Source organism: Anolis sagrei, chromosome 1 (genome assembly GCF_037176765.1).
Source record: "Anolis sagrei isolate rAnoSag1 chromosome 1, rAnoSag1.mat, whole genome shotgun sequence".
In the NCBI taxonomy this organism is placed as follows: Eukaryota; Metazoa; Chordata; class Lepidosauria; order Squamata; family Dactyloidae; genus Anolis; species Anolis sagrei.
Genome location: NC_090021.1, coordinates 126,591,898 through 126,610,898, shown reverse-complemented (window position 1 = coordinate 126,610,898; position 19,001 = coordinate 126,591,898). Strand labels below are relative to the sequence as shown.

General features: G+C 40.5%; 1 protein-coding gene across 1 annotated transcript in view; it reads left to right on the top strand.

The window, feature by feature from the left end:
- The window catches only part of BMP5 (bone morphogenetic protein 5), an 88,201-nt gene that overhangs the window by 46,355 nt on the left and 22,845 nt on the right, over positions 1-19,001 (top strand). Inside the window, exon 3 of the mRNA XM_060788101.2 lies at positions 1,993-2,141. Within this exon, the coding sequence (XP_060644084.1) occupies positions 1,993-2,141 (149 nt within the window). The remainder of the gene's footprint in view (positions 1-1,992; positions 2,142-19,001) is intronic.

Below are 19,001 nucleotides of genomic sequence, written 5' to 3'. Positions count from 1 at the left end.
CTCATTTTTTGCATGCTTGCTGGATATTTTTATGGTGTCGTAAATTAGCCTCCCCACATAAGCGGTACCGAAATTTCCTACTTGACAGATGCAACTGTCTTTCAGGCTGCAAAAGTCCACAGCAAGCTACACAAATTGGTTGGAAGCTCACTCTGACCCAGGCTGGCTTCGAATTCATGAACTTTTGGTCAGTAGTGATCTTAATGCAGCTGACACCCAAATGTCTAGCAAACTCATATCGGAGAAGGTGGTTTTTTTTAAATATTCTGGGAGCACCCCAATTTAAAAATATTTCAAAAATAGATCTTCTTTAGCAAGCTGGCTTTTATTCATTAATAATGAAAATGAATCCTGAAATACCATTTGTGTGATCTGAAGCTGAAGTGTAGCTTTTATATTTCTTTCCTATTATCCACCTTTTCACTAGAATTCCCTGTAAATGTATGGAATATTTGTATTCTCATAGAGTTGTATGCTGGAAATCTGATCACATCAGACCTACCTGGATGTTGCCAGTAGGTAATAGGAGGTCCATTTTGTCCCACGTGCTGTTTAACTTATTTATGAAACTGCTGGGAGAGGGCATCCAAAGTTTTGGAGTGTGGTGCCATATATATGCAGATGACACCAAAGTATTACTCTAACACTGGTTTAGCAGTTCTTGTGCTAAACCAGTGTCTTGATGGCTATAATGGACTGAATGAGGGCAAACAATTTGAAGCTTAATTCAGACAAGACAGAAATGCTTCTGATCAGTCAAAAGACAGACCCGGGAATCAGGATTCAGCCTGTGTTAGATGGAGTCACATTTCCCCTGAAAATGCAGGTTCACAATTTGGATTTAGTTCTGAACCAGAAGTGCAGGTATCAGAAGTAACCAGGTGTCCTTTTGCATAATTAAAATTTGTGTGCCAACTGCACCCATTCCTGGAGAAGTCTGATCTGGCCATGGTGGTACATGCCTTGGTTACATCATAGTTGGACTCCTGTAATGTGCTCTACGTGGGGCCACCTCTGAAAAGTGCTCAGAAACTTCAGTTGGTCCAAAGTGCAGCAACCAGACTGCTAACTGGTGCTGGCTACAGGAAGCATATAACTCCACTGTTGTGACAGGTCCACTGGCTGCAAGCATCTTTCTGGGCATGTGTCGTTTTTGTCCTACAAAGCCCTGTGTGGCTCTAGTCCCGATTATCTGAAGGACTGTATAACTTTCTGTGAACCTGGTAGACATCTACGATTCACCGGAGAGGGTCTTCTCTCTATCCCACCGTCTGCCCAATGTGCTTCATGGGAACATGGGAAAGGGCCTTTTTGGTGGCTGCTCACAGACTGGAACTCCCTCGCAAGAGGGACCAGGAGGGATCCATCACTGCTGGCCTTCCAGAAGCAGGGCAAGACTTTTTTCTGTGGGCAAGCATTTGGGGAAGGATAAGGGGCATGTTGCTGGGGAGGTTGTGGTTGCGATTGGGAGAGCGGGGGAATTGGTGGGGGGGGGGATTGTGTTTTTAAAAATGCTTTATAATTGTATTTTAGCTGCATTTTAATCTAACACACATAGTACTGTTTAATTTTTTTTTAGTTTTTGTATTTGTTTTGTTTTAAATTGATCAAAGTCTGTGACTGTTAGCTGGCTTGAGTACCTCGGAGAGGAAGGCAGAATATATATAAAATAATAATAATAATAATAATAATAATAACAACAACAACAATACAATATGGACAATGCCTTTTCCTTCTGTGATAGGTACTTATGACCCAACTCTGCCAATGTGAATGTTCTGGGGAGTTAAGTTGAAGTAACTTGATTTAGCGTATTTGTGGATTATAGCTTTAATTTTCAACAGAGGATGCCAACATTAATATGCCCATTTGTTTAGTTTGCTTTTACCAAGCAAAAACAAATGTTTCACTGTTAGATCACTGACAAAAATGCTAAACCTTTGACCTAACTGGTACACATTTCTCAATGTCTTTTTTCTATTTTCAAATTAGGGATGCTGACCTCTTCCTATTAGACACAAGACAGACGCAAGCCTCTGATGTTGGCTGGCTTGTGTTTGACATCACTGTGACCAGCAATCACTGGGTGATTAATCCACAGAATAATTTAGGATTGCAGCTCTGTGCAGAGATGGCAGATGGTAAGATATATTGATGTATCTCACTTTCGTAATAGATTTTCTCCCTCCCCTTGCATCTTGTTGTTCAAAATGAGTATTATTTATTTAATAAATACATTTATTTATGTATTTACTTCATTTCTTTCTCACCTTTCATGACCCGGAAGGGTACTTAAGGCGGCTTACAAATCCGACAAAAATTCAGTGTATGCATTTTACATCTCTAGGGAAAGCGTTTAGTCAAAGGCTGCATCTACAGTGCCATATAATGCAGTTTGAAACTGCATTATATTGTCAGTGTAAACTTATAGAATGCAATTTGAATACGGCAGTGTAGATGAGGCCATATTGCACATTGTCCCACTGAAATCAATGGGGCTGAATTGGGGCTAACTCAAATCCTAGATGTAACCTTCCATGAGCTGCATCCATACAGTAGTTGTAACACTGGGAAATTGATAGAAAGTGGTACCCAGAGGCGGCCCTAGGTAATTTTCAATGGTAAGCAAACAGTATTTTGGTGCCCCCCCCCCAAAACCAATCACTATCTATCTATCTATCTATCTATCTATCTATCTATCTATCTATCTATCTATCTATCTATTAGGCCTGGGTAACAACGCAAAAATTTGTTTCTAAAATCGTTTTGTAATTGGGGTTTTTTTTTGTTTCGATATTTAAAATAATTACAAAATTTTCAAAAAAAAAGTTCGGTATTTACGAAATTTCGTAAATATTTACAAAACATTTTGTAAAGATGGCGCCCTTTTTTTCAATATTTTTTCAATATTTTTTAAATTTAATTATTAATTTAGTAGAATAGGGAGGAGAAATTAAAATTATTATTAAGGAGGGAAGGCAGGCACTCACTCTGGCGGGCCCTCTAATCAAGGTGGTCAGTTGAAACATTCACACCTCGCTCCAGCAGACAAGAGTCCTTTGTCCCACCCTGGTCATTATTCCACATAAATATATAAACCCTTTTTCCTACTTCCAACAGACCTCACTAGTAGAGGATGCTTGCCATAGATGCAGGCAAAACGTCAGGAGAGAATGCCTCGCTCGCCCCTCTCGCTCGCCATAGATGCAGGCGAAAAGTCAGGAGAAAATGCCTCTAGGCCATGGCCATATGGCCTGAAAAAACCTACAACAACCCAATCAGGGACATCTAATCACCTCTCAACAAAAGATTGCTCCAGGCACTGCCAGGCCATCAAATGCTAATCAAGGTGGTCAGTTGAAACATTCACACCTCGCTCCAGCAGACAAGAGTCCTTTGTCCCACCCTGGTCATTATTCCACATAAATATAAACCCTTATAGATATAGACTTCACTACCTCTGAGGATGCTGCTTGCCATAGATGCAGGCAAAACGTCAGGAGAGAATGCCTCGCTCGCCCCTCTCGCTCGCCATAGATGCAGGCGAAAAGTCAGGAGAAAATGCCTCTAGGCCATGGCCATATGGCCTGAAAAAACCTACAACAACCCAATCAGGGACATCTAATCACCTCTCAACAAAAGATTGCTCCAGGCACTGCCAGGCCATCAAATGCTAATCAAGGTGGTCAGTTGAAACATTCACACCTCGCTCCAGCAGACAAGAGTCCTTTGTCCCACCCTGGTCATTATTCCACATAAATATAAACCCTTATAGATATAGACTTCACTACCTCTGAGGATGCTGCTTGCCATAGATGCAGGCAAAACGTCAGGAGAGAATGCCTCGCTCGCCCCTCTCGCTCGCCATAGATGCAGGCGAAAAGTCAGGAGAAAATGCCTCTAGGCCATGGCCATATGGCCTGAAAAAACCTACAACAACCCAATCAGGGACATCTAATCACCTCTCAACAAAAGATTGCTCCAGGCACTGCCAGGCCATCAAATGCTAATCAAGGTGGTCAGTTGAAACATTCACACCTCGCTCCAGCAGACAAGAGTCCTTTGTCCCACCCTGGTCATTATTCCACATAAATATAAACCCTTATAGATATAGACTTCACTACCTCTGAGGATGCTGCTTGCCATAGATGCAGGCAAAACGTCAGGAGAGAATGCCTCGCTCGCCCCTCTCGCTCGCCATAGATGCAGGCGAAAAGTCAGGAGAAAATGCCTCTAGGCCATGGCCATATGGCCTGAAAAAACCTACAACAACCCAATCAGGGACATCTAATCACCTCTCAACAAAAGATTGCTCCAGGCACTGCCAGGCCATCAAATGCTAATCAAGGTGGTCAGTTGAAACATTCACACCTCGCTCCAGCAGACAAGAGTCCTTTGTCCCACCCTGGTCATTATTCCACATAAATATAAACCCTTATAATTATAGACTTCACTACCTCTGAGGATGCTGCTTGCCATAGATGCAGGCAAAACGTCAGGAGAGAATGCCTCGCTCGCCCCTCTCGCTCGCCATAGATGCAGGCGAAAAGTCAGGAGAAAATGCCTCTAGGCCATGGCCATATGGCCTGAAAAAACCTACAACAACCCAATCAGGGACATCTAATCACCTCTCAACAAAAGATTGCTCCAGGCACTGCCAGGCCATCAAATGCTAATCAAGGTGGTCAGTTGAAACATTCACACCTCGCTCCAGCAGACAAGAGTCCTTTGTCCCACCCTGGTCATTATTCCACATAAATATAAACCCTTATAGATATAGACTTCACTACCTCTGAGGATGCTGCTTGCCATAGATGCAGGCAAAACGTCAGGAGAGAATGCCTCGCTCGCCCCTCTCACTCGCCATAGATGCAGGCGAAAAGTCAGGAGAAAATGCCTCTAGGCCATGGCCATATGGCCTGAAAAAACCTACAACAACCCAATCAGGGACATCTAATCACCTCTCAACAAAAGATTGCTCCAGGCACTGCCAGGCCATCAAATGCTAATCAAGGTGGTCAGTTGAAACATTCACACCTCGCTCCAGCAGACAAGAGTCCTTTGTCCCACCCTGGTCATTATTCCACATAAATATAAACCCTTATAGATATAGACTTCACTACCTCTGAGGATGCTGCTTGCCATAGATGCAGGCAAAACGTCAGGAGAGAATGCCTCGCTCGCCCCTCTCACTCGCCATAGATGCAGGCGAAAAGTCAGGAGAAAATGCCTCTAGGCCATGGCCATATGGCCTGAAAAAACCTACAACAACCCAATCAGGGACATCTAATCACCTCTCAACAAAAGATTGCTCCAGGCACTGCCAGGCCATCAAATGCTAATCAAGGTGGTCAGTTGAAACATTCACACCTCGCTCCAGCAGACAAGAGTCCTTTGTCCCACCCTGGTCATTATTCCACATAAATATAAACCCTTATAGATATAGACTTCACTACCTCTGAGGATGCTGCTTGCCATAGATGCAGGCAAAACGTCAGGAGAGAATGCCTCGCTCGCCCCTCTCACTCGCCATAGATGCAGGCGAAAAGTCAGGAGAAAATGCCTCTAGGCCATGGCCATATGGCCTGAAAAAACCTACAACAACCCAATCAGGGACATCTAATCACCTCTCAACAAAAGATTGCTCCAGGCACTGCCAGGCCATCAAATGCTAATCAAGGTGGTCAGTTGAAACATTCACACCTCGCTCCAGCAGACAAGAGTCCTTTGTCCCACCCTGGTCATTATTCCACATAAATATAAACCCTTATAGATATAGACTTCACTACCTCTGAGGATGCTGCTTGCCATAGATGCAGGCAAAACGTCAGGAGAGAATGCCTCGCTCGCCCCTTGCCCAAAATCTGGCTACCAGTACCCTCTAAAATAACCCTCTAAAATCAGAACAATAAATAAAGAGCAACACTAAAAAAGGGGGGGGGGGAATTCCTGACATGAAGCAATCAGGGCCAGTTAACCGCTCTCAACAAAGGATTCCTGGGCAGCAACTAGCTCGGCTTCGAAGCTGCAAGGCCATTAAATACTCATCAAGATGACCAATTGCAACATTCACACTTACCTCAAGCAGACATGAGTTCTTTTTCCCACCCTGGACATTCCACAGATATACAAACCCCACTTGCCTAGTTACAAACAGACCTCACAGCCTCTTGGGGATGTCTGCCATAGATGTGGGTGAAACATCAGGTGAGAATGCTTCACCAAGCACCAAAGAGCATTCTGAACCCCACCAATAATAGAACTGAACCAAACTTGGCATACAGGACTTTCATGACTAACAGAAAATACTGGAGAGGGGGTTGGGAAAAATAGACCCTGACACTTGGGAATTGCAGTTTACCAAGCACCAAAGAACATTCTGAGCTCCACCAACAATAGAATTGAACCAAGCTTGGCATATAGGACTTCCATTACCAAATACTAGAGGGGTTTGGGGGAGGCATGTACAGAAGATGACATTTGCAGTACCTTTTGACCAGGCCTCCTTGCTGCCCTGAGAGGGGTCCAGGCTCAGATGCAGGGAAGGAAAGGGAAAGCGAAAGAAAGAGCCTGGCTGGCTGGCTGGCTGGCTGCCTCCCTCCTGGCAGCACGTGGAGGGAGGGAGGACTTCCCTCTCGCCTAGTGGGCGGGGCCTGCGCTTCTCCATTAGAAGAAGGCTGTGGAGGGCGCATGGGGCCTGCAGGAGGAGGCGTGGCCTAAGGACAGAACAGCGCCCCCTGGCAAAAAAAGTATTCCGCCACCGCTTACTTCGAGTAATGGACGGGCCGCCCCTGGTGGTACCACTCATCATATGGTTCTTACGTATCAGTTGTCTCTGTGACAGAGCAACCAACTACTTTTATGAATTATCATACATTAAAAACCATACTTTAGATAAGGGTGATTGGAGAGCAACACTGAAGGGAATGATAGTGAAGGCTCCTTCCTATACCTGTCCAGGACAGTGAGTTTAAAAACTTCTCCAGCCATTTATTGCTCCTCCATAATAGCAGTTTTCAAAGAGACAGCCTTGTTAGTTTGTCACAGCATAAAAAGGAAAGAGGGGAACAATCAAGCAGCCTTTTGAAGATGAAGGACTCATCTATATGTACCTCAACATCTGGGGCCAGTCCAGAGTAGCAACATTTATTTATTTAATATATATTTAACCTTTCTTCTATGAAGGACCCAAGGCAGCTTCAAAAAACAGTAAGCATACTTTGGATCCCAAAGGTGGCCACATACTCCATCACCATCCTGTGGTGGTGATGGGATAGAATCCTCATGGTCCTGCCAGACCAAAACTGGTTCTGACCTGCTGAACTGTCACTTTACCTTTCTTGTCCCTGTCACATCTACAAAAGGCTACAGAGCTACAGGAGAGGTTTTGTTTTGTTTTTGCTATTACCAGGCACCTTTGCTGACAGCAGCAAAGGTATCTCAAAGAGAAAGAGGGAGCAGAGCTCTGGTCATCTGCCATGGTAATATGGGGCAACACGGGCCCAATCCATCCCACCAAGTCATGGAGCCAGTTGTAGTGCTCACACTCTCAGGGCCAGTACATTTGCTTAAACAGGCCCAAAATCATGATTTGTTCCATATTCCTTTGAAGAATTTGGAGCAACCCATGACTTTTGTTAATGAAGTAAAAGGAAACATTAAACTAAATCAGCTTTGTTCAGCATTTATCTGCCATGAAGCCCCCCCCCCCCCCCACCTCCCTCCGGATACTGGATCAGTGTAGATGTGTCCCTAGTACTAAAGCCAATTCATACAGTAGTTGAATTTGAGGCAACTGGTTATAGGTTTCATGTCAATGAGAATGTTTTATCTGCTCCAGTGTGGAAATTGATTGACCTTGCTTTGTCTGATGTCCATAATTGAATGGAAATTAGCAAAGAGATAGCACAGGGAGACATTTCAGATATTACCAGAAACACAGTGTTTAAATGAATTGGCCCTTGAAACATCTCCAGTTGATTTTATGATGCAAATAAAATGTCTAGTGACTAAAGTGGCCACTAGTACACATAAAACAGAAGTGGATTCCATTGAAATGTCTCTGGTGTGTTTAGGGCAATTTTTGATATTTATATAAACAATCTTTTGAGGACAGGAAACTATGGGCAGATATAGTATGGATGTGGACATGTTGCCTTTGCTATGCTCTCAAAAATAAAACAATAACAAAAGAGTGGAATGTAAACCCATGAAAAAACCCACAGTAGAGAATCAAATATTTCTACATTTGAAACCAAATTAAAACCAGCAACAGTACAATAAATAAATACGGTAAATATCTTATGTTCCAAAAGTGATGGTACAATGGCTACTTTCTAGCTTGGATTAAAAGGATCAATTTTAAGAGCTGGTTAATCAAAACAGCTTCCGTTGGGGTTATGGTTTGTAACTGTAAATCCTTTGTTACACTATCAGCTGAGGAAAAATAATAATATATTGAAAGCAACTGTGGGAAAGTTCACACTTCTTCGTTCTTTGTTTCCCCTGTTGACAATGCTGGAAGGCCATCTGACATTGGAATCCATTTTTCCATTATGATATTTGGTATCAGAGTCATCCTTTTTGAATGAAATGGAACTTGGGTTCTGCTAAAAACCACATCTTATATTGAATTGTAGGTCCAAAGAGTAACATAACACATATGGAAACTGTCAACATATAATTTACAGTTTCCCTAGGGCTCCACTAAATTAAGAAAGGAGCATTTTAAAAAGATTTTGCTTTCCAAATGTCTGCATATATCTTTGAAATACTCCACTGGGTTTCCGTACATTTTCATATTATGCTTTTGATGCCTGGAAACCTTAGTGATCTTATACTAAAAAATAGTTGGTTTCACACTAATTCAAGAGGTGAGACGCAAGCTGCAATATAAAATCTGTGCAGATACAGAAACTGCTGAAAAAAAGCATCTTCTATAATTTTCTCATATGCACAGAATATCCCTAAAGACTTCCGAGACACTTTCAGTAGAGCACCACCTGTATTTTAATATAGAGTTATAGTGGAAGTGTAATTTTAACATCATATTCCCATGGCACATATGTTTGGGTAGGGAGGAGATGCAAGAAAGCAGCACATTTTTTCCTAAATGGCATTCAAAAGATGCACAAGATATTGAAATATTATATTTCTTTAAAAAAACAAAACAAAACAAAACAGGATTTTAAGTTTTAATAAAACAATAATGCTTGGTAAGATAGAAGGTAGTAGGAAAAGAGGAAGTACCTCATTCCAGACAGACTAAATCAAGGAAGCCACAACCCTGAATCAGCAAGATCAGAGCATGTCTACACAGGGCAAATAAAGGGCAAATATATCCTTCAACTGCTGTGTGGAGTCCACATGACATATAGCTGGATTCACAGCAGAAGGGTTGCATCTAGCCATTAATGTGGTGCAAGGCAAAATGAGATTTATGCCTGAATTCTCAGGAACAACAGGAATGCTCCTGATGTTTTAGAGGTAGAACAGCTGGTTTAGTCTGGATATGTTCCTGTCTAGTGTATGCATGTCCAACAGACCCAACTCTGTCCATCATAAACAGCTCCCTTGCAGAGCCTTGCTGGCAATGTCACTCCTGCTGAGTTCTCAACAGGGTGCTCTGCCACATGACCAGCAGAAGTGACATTGCAGGTAAGCCTCTGAGGACCTTATCACCTTAATCTATGGATTTGCTATACATCATGGTTAATCTGGGGGCCCAGCGGGGGGAGTGGGGAACCCATAACCCCATGCTCCATATCACCCAACTTACCCTTGACTCCATTCCACAGGGGAAAGTGTTTACCACCCCCATTGTTGCAAATGCAACATGGGAACCATCCCTTGTTTCTGCCATGGAAGCATATGTCTCTTCCTCTCTTCTTTTGCCACGGAGCCCCGCTGGAAGTAGATGTACATCATGGAATGGGCTCTGTAACAAAAATGGAGAGGAACTGGCATACGATGGGTAAATTAACCCATATAGTGAGGCCGTAAGAGTCAGCGGTTGTGGCCCACAACATAGCAATGGCATTCCTAAAATTCACCCTTGGTCTTTTGGCTGTCTGGATGCCCAAAGGACTCCAAGGCCACATTGGGTAGCTCTGACGCAGTTTTCTCTGGAATATATGGGTATGTGTAGATCTAGACATAGAGATCTCTCATTCATTGGGTCACCATAAGTTGAAGTCAACTTGATGGAAAGTAATTATTTAAAATGTATTATTTTTCTAATTTTTTTAAAAATACTTATACCCTATCTTTCCTCCATTGTGGCTTTGTACTACCCACTTTATCTTCATGACAAACTGTAAAGAAAATAAAGGTAAAACCAAGCTATGGAGTCATTCAGTGAATTGTAGAAGAAGGTTAGAACAGGAATATTCAACATCCTTTCTAACACTAATAACTGTATCACTTTTAGTACATTGAGGAATTGTCTGATTTATGAAATTTCTGTGGATCATGGGCCATCCATACCACACAGTTATAAGGCTTATTCCATTTTGATTGCACTGATTCCATGATATTGAAACCTGGGGTTGGTGGTGTGATGAGGGACTAAAGACGCCTCCGGCTGAGAATGTGAAATGTATCTCCCTCGATTCAGTACATTGTTGCCACAGCAGTTAAATGGAAATCATTCACGTATAATGAGAATGTGCCTTAGGTTAAATTGGTGAAGCCGATTTAAGTTGAGACAAAAGGATTTTCTTTTCCTATACAGTGTTCCCTCGCTACTTTGCAGTTCGCTTTTAGTGGACTCACTCTTTTGCGGTTTTTTCAAAATATTAATATAAAATATACAAATTTTACATCCAGTGGAGGCCAAGGACCCCAGAAGTGTGGTGGCCTGAGGCATGGCAGGGAAGGCCTGGCTCCCTAGCCTGCTGCTGCCTGTGTGGCTCCGGAAGCTCTGCCGGGGTCTGCGGAGGCCAGGGAGGCAGGCAGGCACCCTTGGGATGTGCTGGGAGATGGGTAAGGAAGCGTGGATAAGAAAATAATATATAAAATAATGTATAAATATTAAAATTAATATGGCATCCCTACTTCACGGATTTTCACTTATTGCAGAGGGTCCTGGAAAGAACCCCTGCAATAAGTGAGTGAACACTGTATATCTGTAAATATCTGTAGAAGTAGAGTCAATTTTGATGACACCATGATACTTGTGCAGTATGTGTAGGCCACCTTCTCCTGGTTCTCTCTCCCCCCCCCCCCCCCCCGTATCAGGAGCAACTTGAGAAACTTCAAGTCGCTTCTGGTATGAGAGAATTGGCTGTCTGAAAGGATGTTGCTGAGGGGATGCTCGTATGTTTGATATTTTACCATCCTTGTGGGAGGCTTCTCTCATGTCCCCGTGTAGGCAGCTGGAGCTGACAGAGGGAGCTCATCCACGCTCTCCCCGGATTAGAATCTGCGACTGCCGGCACAAAGGTTTAACCCAATGCACCACTGGGGGCTACTACCTTCTCCTGTTGTCATGCAAATTTGTCCTCTTAAGAAAAAAAGAGACAAATAGTTTCAAGAACGATTTTAAATGGGAAAGTCAAAGGAATGAATTCACTCTTTTGTGTTTCATTCCAAATAACTCTTTTCTCCCCACCATTGTTTAGTTTTTGAAAACCCACAACATTTTGAAGAGATGGGTGAACTGATTTCAGAAAGCAGCCTTTTGGTTTCACAGTGTGGGAATTGTTTCTAAGCCATGACAACTACCCAAGGGAATGTTGACATAAGTCATTTGCTTGTCCCCTTGGGTTTGATGCCTGTCTCACTGAAATGATTTAAATGCAATGCACCACCTTATGGCACTTGTGAATTGTGCTTTCTGGCGTCTATGCCTTGTTCTATTTATTTTATTTCGTTTCTGGGATTTTGTATTTATGCAAGCCTCATCTTCCCCCTTCCTGCATACCAGTAATTAATCTTTTGTTTGCATGAGTTTCTTAAATACCAATGTGTTTCCTTCCTTGGAGTCATTTCACAGTAGCCCACCAAGTTCGCATTGTATATTTCTCATTTATTTCACATAGCATTTTATTTTTCCTCCCAGCCTTACTAAATGTATGGTTGACTCTGTATATAAACTAGATTATAAACATTTTGGGACACAGCCCAGATGCTGCAAATCTGTCATGATGTATAGCAGAGAATGCAACTCAATTTTAACGTAGTAACAACTCTATTGTAACAGATTGTTAAGTTACTTTTAAATCTATTTAATATTATATACCACAGAAATCCAGTGCAACACTATATAAAAAACTGTGGCATTTCAGATATAACTGTATATATAATTTAAGGGGAAATTGCCCTTTCTGGTAATTAAGTGGAATGAATCATTCAAAGACCCTGATTTACTCTGCATAGTATTATCGTTTGGTGATCTTTACAAGGGAGCTGAACTGGACTCAAAAGTGGGACTCCCACATACCATTAACAGTTGAAGTGTGTTAAATTGGAATGATAGATCAAGTATTTCAAGAGCACATTTTCTGTAATGATTACAACATTTGCCTCTTTAAAATAATATATCACAATGGACTGAAAGAATGTGTACACCATTCTCTTGAAATATTCATACATCTTTCAAGAGGTCTCCCTTAAAGTGTTTTTCAGATATAATTTCCAGCATGTACAGATAAGTTACAAAGAACTTCTATCAGATTAATTCTGTTAATTTTGACACGAACCCTGCATAGGAAGCCCATTCAAAAATATAGCTATGGCTGGAGTTTTATTACTTGAGAACAAGCTACATTGAGCTTAACCAGTTTACTTCTGAATGGACATAAATAGCCCAGCACTTTATGGGTTTTGCTAGGAGCAGAGGTTGGAAAAGTTACTTTTTTAGGCTATAGTTTTCAGAATCCCCCATGCTGGGTGGGAGATTCTGAAAGTGATACCAAAAAAAGAACTAATTTTCTCAAGCTCTAGCTTGGTTTTAAAATAAATGACAATTATGGCTTTAATTGTATCAATGTACAAATGGCAAGACAACACTTAACTAAATCCCATTGATTCAATAGGTCTGCTCTAGTAGGGAATAGGAATTGGGCTTAGGTCTTTGCCCTTCTCCATAAAATGTAGTATGCGATTCATTGGGTGAGTTGAGTTGGAAATTCTGTGTTATCTCATATCACTGACAAACTGGGTCCCTCACAACCTTATCTACCATCTCCACTGGGAAGGTGAACATCACAGTGACAAGTGGGGTTGAACATGGAATCTCTGAAACGGGATGCTCCGATACAGGTACTGGACCTTAGCCAGAGCTTCCAAACAACATCAAGAATGCTTTGCTCCTCTAGTCCCTATCCTGAGTAGGGAAGGAGGAAGAGAACTTAATCCATGTGCTTGCAAGTGACAGGAAGAACCAACTCTCTCTATCCTCCTCAGGTTTGCTGGGAAAGAATCACATTTCACTTTGGCTGGGAATCCAATGGTATCCGAGGGGATTGCCATGCCTCTTGGCATTGTCTGGGCCACAGGGTTGTCAGGTGGAGAATCTGTTTCCTCACCCAATATGATCCCCACCTCCACTTAATCCTTCCTCTTTTAGGATAAATTTGGGGTTGGGGACAACAAATGTAAATGAAAACATCAAGAAATACGTGGCCACAACTAAGAACTATTTAATTCAATATAATATTTGAATCCTATATCCTCAAGGCATATCTATTAGGGCTGGGTAACCACGGAAAAATTTGTTTCTAAACTCAATTCATTTTTAGGGGGTTTTTGCGTTTCGTTTTTTAAAAGAATTCCGAAATTTTTCTTTAAAAAAGTTCGAAATATACGAAATTTCGTAAATTACGAAACAATTACGAAAGAATTACGAATCAATTCATTAATGGCGGACACAATTGCGCAATATGCAAAAAAACCCTCCAAATGGGACGGGGGAACTTCTGAAGCTTCCCTCTCCCTCTGTTGTTGACTGTTGGTGTGATAAAATTTATATTTTATCACTGATAAAACAAACAACCACCCTAAAACTTGCACCAGACATATGGAAATAATTTCGAAACAATTACGAAACAATTTCGAAACAATTACGAAACAATTTCGAAACAATTACGAAACAATTACGAAATAAATTGAAATTTTTGTTTCGATTTTTAATTGCTCCTGCATGGCTCAATATCAGATCGTAAGCTAATTTAAATACGAATTAATAATGAATTACGAAATTAAGGAACGAAACCGCCCAGCCCTAATATCTATAGTTCAGTTATGTCAGTCTGATACCCCTTTAAGTCATCCAAACTCTCTTATAGTGCTGAAGCTTATTAAGTATGGTTTTCTGTGGGTGAGCAGATGGTGACTACTGGATGGCATATGTTCTGTATCAGAAACTAGAGCTGATGTTCTATGCAATTTTCTGAGTCAGCACCCCAAATAACCAAACCGAATCTAAAGTTGACCAAAAACTGATTTGTAACCCTTTTAATACTAATGTTGGAGAGTGGTCCCTTGTCAAGGTGGACCCTGGTCAGGGCTGGGAACCACTGTGCTAAAGGGAATTATTGTCATGCATATGCATACTTGGTTCATTTTGTGCCATTCTATTAATGCACACATCATTCTGCACACCATTTGCAAGTTCTTCTGGCGACTAGAATGCCACACCTTAGGAGTTACAGTTTCTTGAGATACTAGAAAGCTGTAGATGCAGAGGAAAAATACTCATAATTCATCTTCAGTCTGTTTTTTTTTCCTGGATACCATAGGAGCTGTATTTTAGGAGTGTACAACAGATGTGACTTGTGGAAAATTTTGCATCCCAAGATTTCTTGGGATAAATGTACGACAATTAAAGTGTTACCTAAAGTAGAGAGCTTTCTTTTAACACTTATTCTGGAGAAACAACCATCAGGTAGGAGGAACAACACAGTTTGTAATTATTAGTCCTCTAGTCCAGAGCTTTCCAAACATTTCAAGTTGGTGACAAACTTTTTTGATGTGCACCATTTTGTGACACAGTAATTCAGTTTTTCTAGCAAACTGGAAGTTAAACCAATATCTTGTAAGATATACAGGCACATACAAAAACTGTAATCATGAAATGTATGGGCACATAGCTTATGAAAATCTAGCTTATGAAAATCTTTCAGTTAGGTTTTTAAAAAGACGCAGAGGTTTCTCATTATGTTCATGTGACACACCTGCACACTGCAGCTGACACGCTATCATGTCATGACACACAATTTGGAAAGCTCTGCTCTAGTCATTTGAATGGTCTCAGTTTTTTGGCACAGCTTAATATAGGATGTCAAATATTTAGATTTGCTTATGCAGGATGCAGGCTCTTTACAACTTCATGTAACTCAGCTCTTTGGAGTAAGCTGTTTTGCTAGGATGAACAAAACAGCTGTGTTGTTTGAGACCTGTTAATTTCAGTGTGAGGACTTGTGTTAATGCCTCAGTGCAAATGGTTTGCTTTGAGCAAGCACAGATTTACAAAAGTTTGAATAGCATGTCAAGTAGAGCTATTTTATAATCCCCGAAGAGAACTTTACAGGTTGAGGTGGGGAGTTTTCCTTTCAAATTCCTGAAACATAATTTCTTTATGCATCAATGCTCAAAATTAAATCTACTGTATAACAAGATTAAATGAAAGAAAATAGTTTCAAGGTAGAATTAAATTAGTAATGTCAGCTTACCCATTTTTTTGGTTATCCAAATATTTTAAAAAGCTATAGGTATCTTAAATTAAAATTATGGTTGGAAAAAATGGCCAGCAGTTTCCTTCCATGAAAAGGATTGCATTTGCAATTCAAAGAGAGAAAGAACTGCACAACAGATTATATTAATTAATTATATTAATTCTTTTTAAAAAAAGAATTGTTCCCTCTTCTGCATAAAGTGGCAAAAGGCAAGAGTTTATTCCATCCTAGGAAAATCTAAAAGAAGCACCAGTCCCCTCTACTCTCACACGGAAGTGGCACTTCTGTTGTCTTTGAATGCCTGGACAAATAGTAGTGGTAGTGGTGACAGCGGGTGCCCTTTGACACTACTCTCCCGTGGTGGGAAGAGCAGAGAGTGATCAGTGATTCTTTTAACATGTCTCTTAGACACCCTTCCACCCCCTTGGTTATTCACAGCTATTGCTCTTGTCTCCATCTCCTCCTTCTCTTCACATTCTCTGATTAGACAAGGAAGCCAGTTGTAGAAAGCTGATGATAGGCAAGGAAGGAACCTCCTCATATTTTTCTTATTACTGCCATTATTGCTTCACTTACCACTTCTGTAAGGGGCAAACAGGAAGTGCAGAAGCCAGTATGGACTGTTTACTCTTTTTGAACTGGCCTTCCTACTTCCCTGGCCAATGGGTCCCCTTCAGATCCCTCCATTGCAGTTGGTTTGCCTACCTTCCTTGGCACCTCTTTGCTGACATCAGTTGGACTGAATTAATAATTTTAAAAGCTGTTGCATTTTTGTCTTTACACAAATTAATCATCCTTCTTGTGGGACTGTATCAAGATAAACAGTATTGCATATATTTATTTAAGATATATTACAAAGGGATGACACATACATAAAATTATTTAACTATTAGATATTAATAAAATTAAGTACATCCCATTAATTATATCACTGGCAGAAATGTATAGAAAGGGCTTTTTTTCTGTGCAAAACAGCCATGTACAGAATAGGTCTCAGATTTTGTCCAGAATAAGTCTGACATTGCAAATAGGCTTCAAAACTTGAGTAGATTTTCAAAGACTATTTTTTCATAGTTTTTGAAAAAAGACTATGGGAAAAAACCTGCTAAAATTACTCATTGCTTCCTTTCAATATAAATAAATAAATGAAGAATTCAACTCTTAGCAGAAAGTCATTCAAAATAGAGGTACCTTGCTTTCATTAGGTCAATAAAATTCAGACCAGAGAACAACTTTAACAACAAAAATGAAAATATCACCTCATTTTCTGGCCACAAGCTATTCTAATACTGAGAATAACCTCTTCTGAAGATCCTAAAAAATCTAGATATATAGAGACATCCACTTAGCCTTGTTCTGAGATGTGATGAATTTTCTGCATAAGCCTCTTCAGAAGTGGATTTTGTGCCTAGGAAGAAACAAGAATCCAGCAAAGGTGCAGACAAAAGGGAATCACAATCTTCCTAACATTTGCCCCAGGCAATAGGCTGGTTCCAGCAACCTGCTCAAGTTGGCAGGCATTTCAAATGATGTATTCAAAAAGTGTAGTCAAGTCATAAGTCATTACAGCCAAATTTGTCATAGCAACTCCATGTAGATGCCAAGGAAGGAGGAAGGCAAGAGAATATGAGAGAAAAACTCTACAACAGTCACTGCCAGCCAGAATTATGAGGAGGTTTATAAGATGTAAAATTAATCTCTAAACTAAAGAACTATGAGTGTTATATTGTGTATCAAAACAATATTTGGGAATGTGACTCGTAATTTGGATAATGTAGTATAATTCCTTGCTAGTAACTGAAGCTCCAAGCCTGTAGCCTTGTCTTCAACAAGTAGGGCCATTCTTTATATACTGGATAACTGAAATCACCAAGTTTTTCTAGTGTGAAGTTTTAATTCCAATACAGAAACAGTTAGACTATCAATGCTGGTGCCATTTCATTAAGATAGTCCATCATCAGTTGTCTCACAGTAAACCTCATGTCACTCAGTTTTGCCCTTAGTTTTTTTTATTACCTGCCACTAGCAATCAAAGTAAAATCATGTATTGTTTAAGATGCTGGAAATTTCAGGTGAACTTTTCAAAGAGATGAATCATGAAATGTCATGACTCATCGGAGAATAATAATTGGTAAGGCTGAAGGTAGTAGTAAATGAGGAAGATGCATTACATGTAGATTGAATTAATCCAAAAGGCCACAGCCTTCTGAACTGGATCATTGATATCTAGGTCTCTAGAAGTTGAAGCTGACTTGATGGAACATAACTGTAAGAACCTTCACTTTGTTTCAGAAAAGTGACATGGGAATTATTGTAATTTTTTTTGTGTCAGGAGCAACTTGAGAAACTGCAAGTTGCTTCTGGTGTGAGAGAAATGGACGTTTGCAAGGACATTGCCCAGGGGACACCTGAATGATGGGTATTAATTATAGGATTTCATTAATAAAAAAGCAGATGTTTACCATCCATTTACATGTATGCAGTGCAGAAAATGTCTTTGATAAACCTAATTTATGGTTTCGAGACTAATGTGTATATCAGAACACAGTTCTTCAAATTTGGTGTTCAAAAGGAGAGAATTGATGATCATTTCTGAAAGGGCAAAGAACATGAGAAAATAAAGCTCCACATGCTAATGTATGGTCATTTGCTTTATTTGTTTTTGGTTTAAATATATACCCACAGTGTTTGTATATTAGAAAAAGCTCTATACTGTTAGCCTTTCATATTCACAGATTTTGTATTTCCTGATTCAACCATCTATGTCTTGAAAATATTTTAAAAAAATGAAATTCCTAAAACAAACCATGATTTTGGGTTGTTGTGAGTTTTCTGGGGTGTATGGCCATACAGTCAGAAACCTCACAGCAACCCAGGGATTTTGGCCATGAAACCCTTCAACAACACAAACTTTGATTTTGCTCTTTCATATAAGGGACCTTAATTTAATACTTCACAGTATATATTGGGACTTACACATCCACAGATTTTTATATCCACAGGGAAAACTGGAACCAAACCCCAGAAGGAACCAAGGGTCCACTGTATATGAATGCAAATTTCCATGCGTATTAAAAACATTGCAAACTGATGCAGAAAATAATCAAGATGGACTTAATGACTACAGAAGAACTTGGAAATGTTACTTCTTTAAACTCTGGCTGGCGCGGTTCTCCAATGAGGATAAGCATTGGCCATGTTCGTGTTGTGATTCTGGGAGTTGTAGTCCAAGCATTAACATTTATCAGTTGAGTGAATAGGAGCCCCTGGTGGCACAGTGGGTTAAACCCCTGTGCTGGTAGGACTGAAGACCAACAGGTCGCA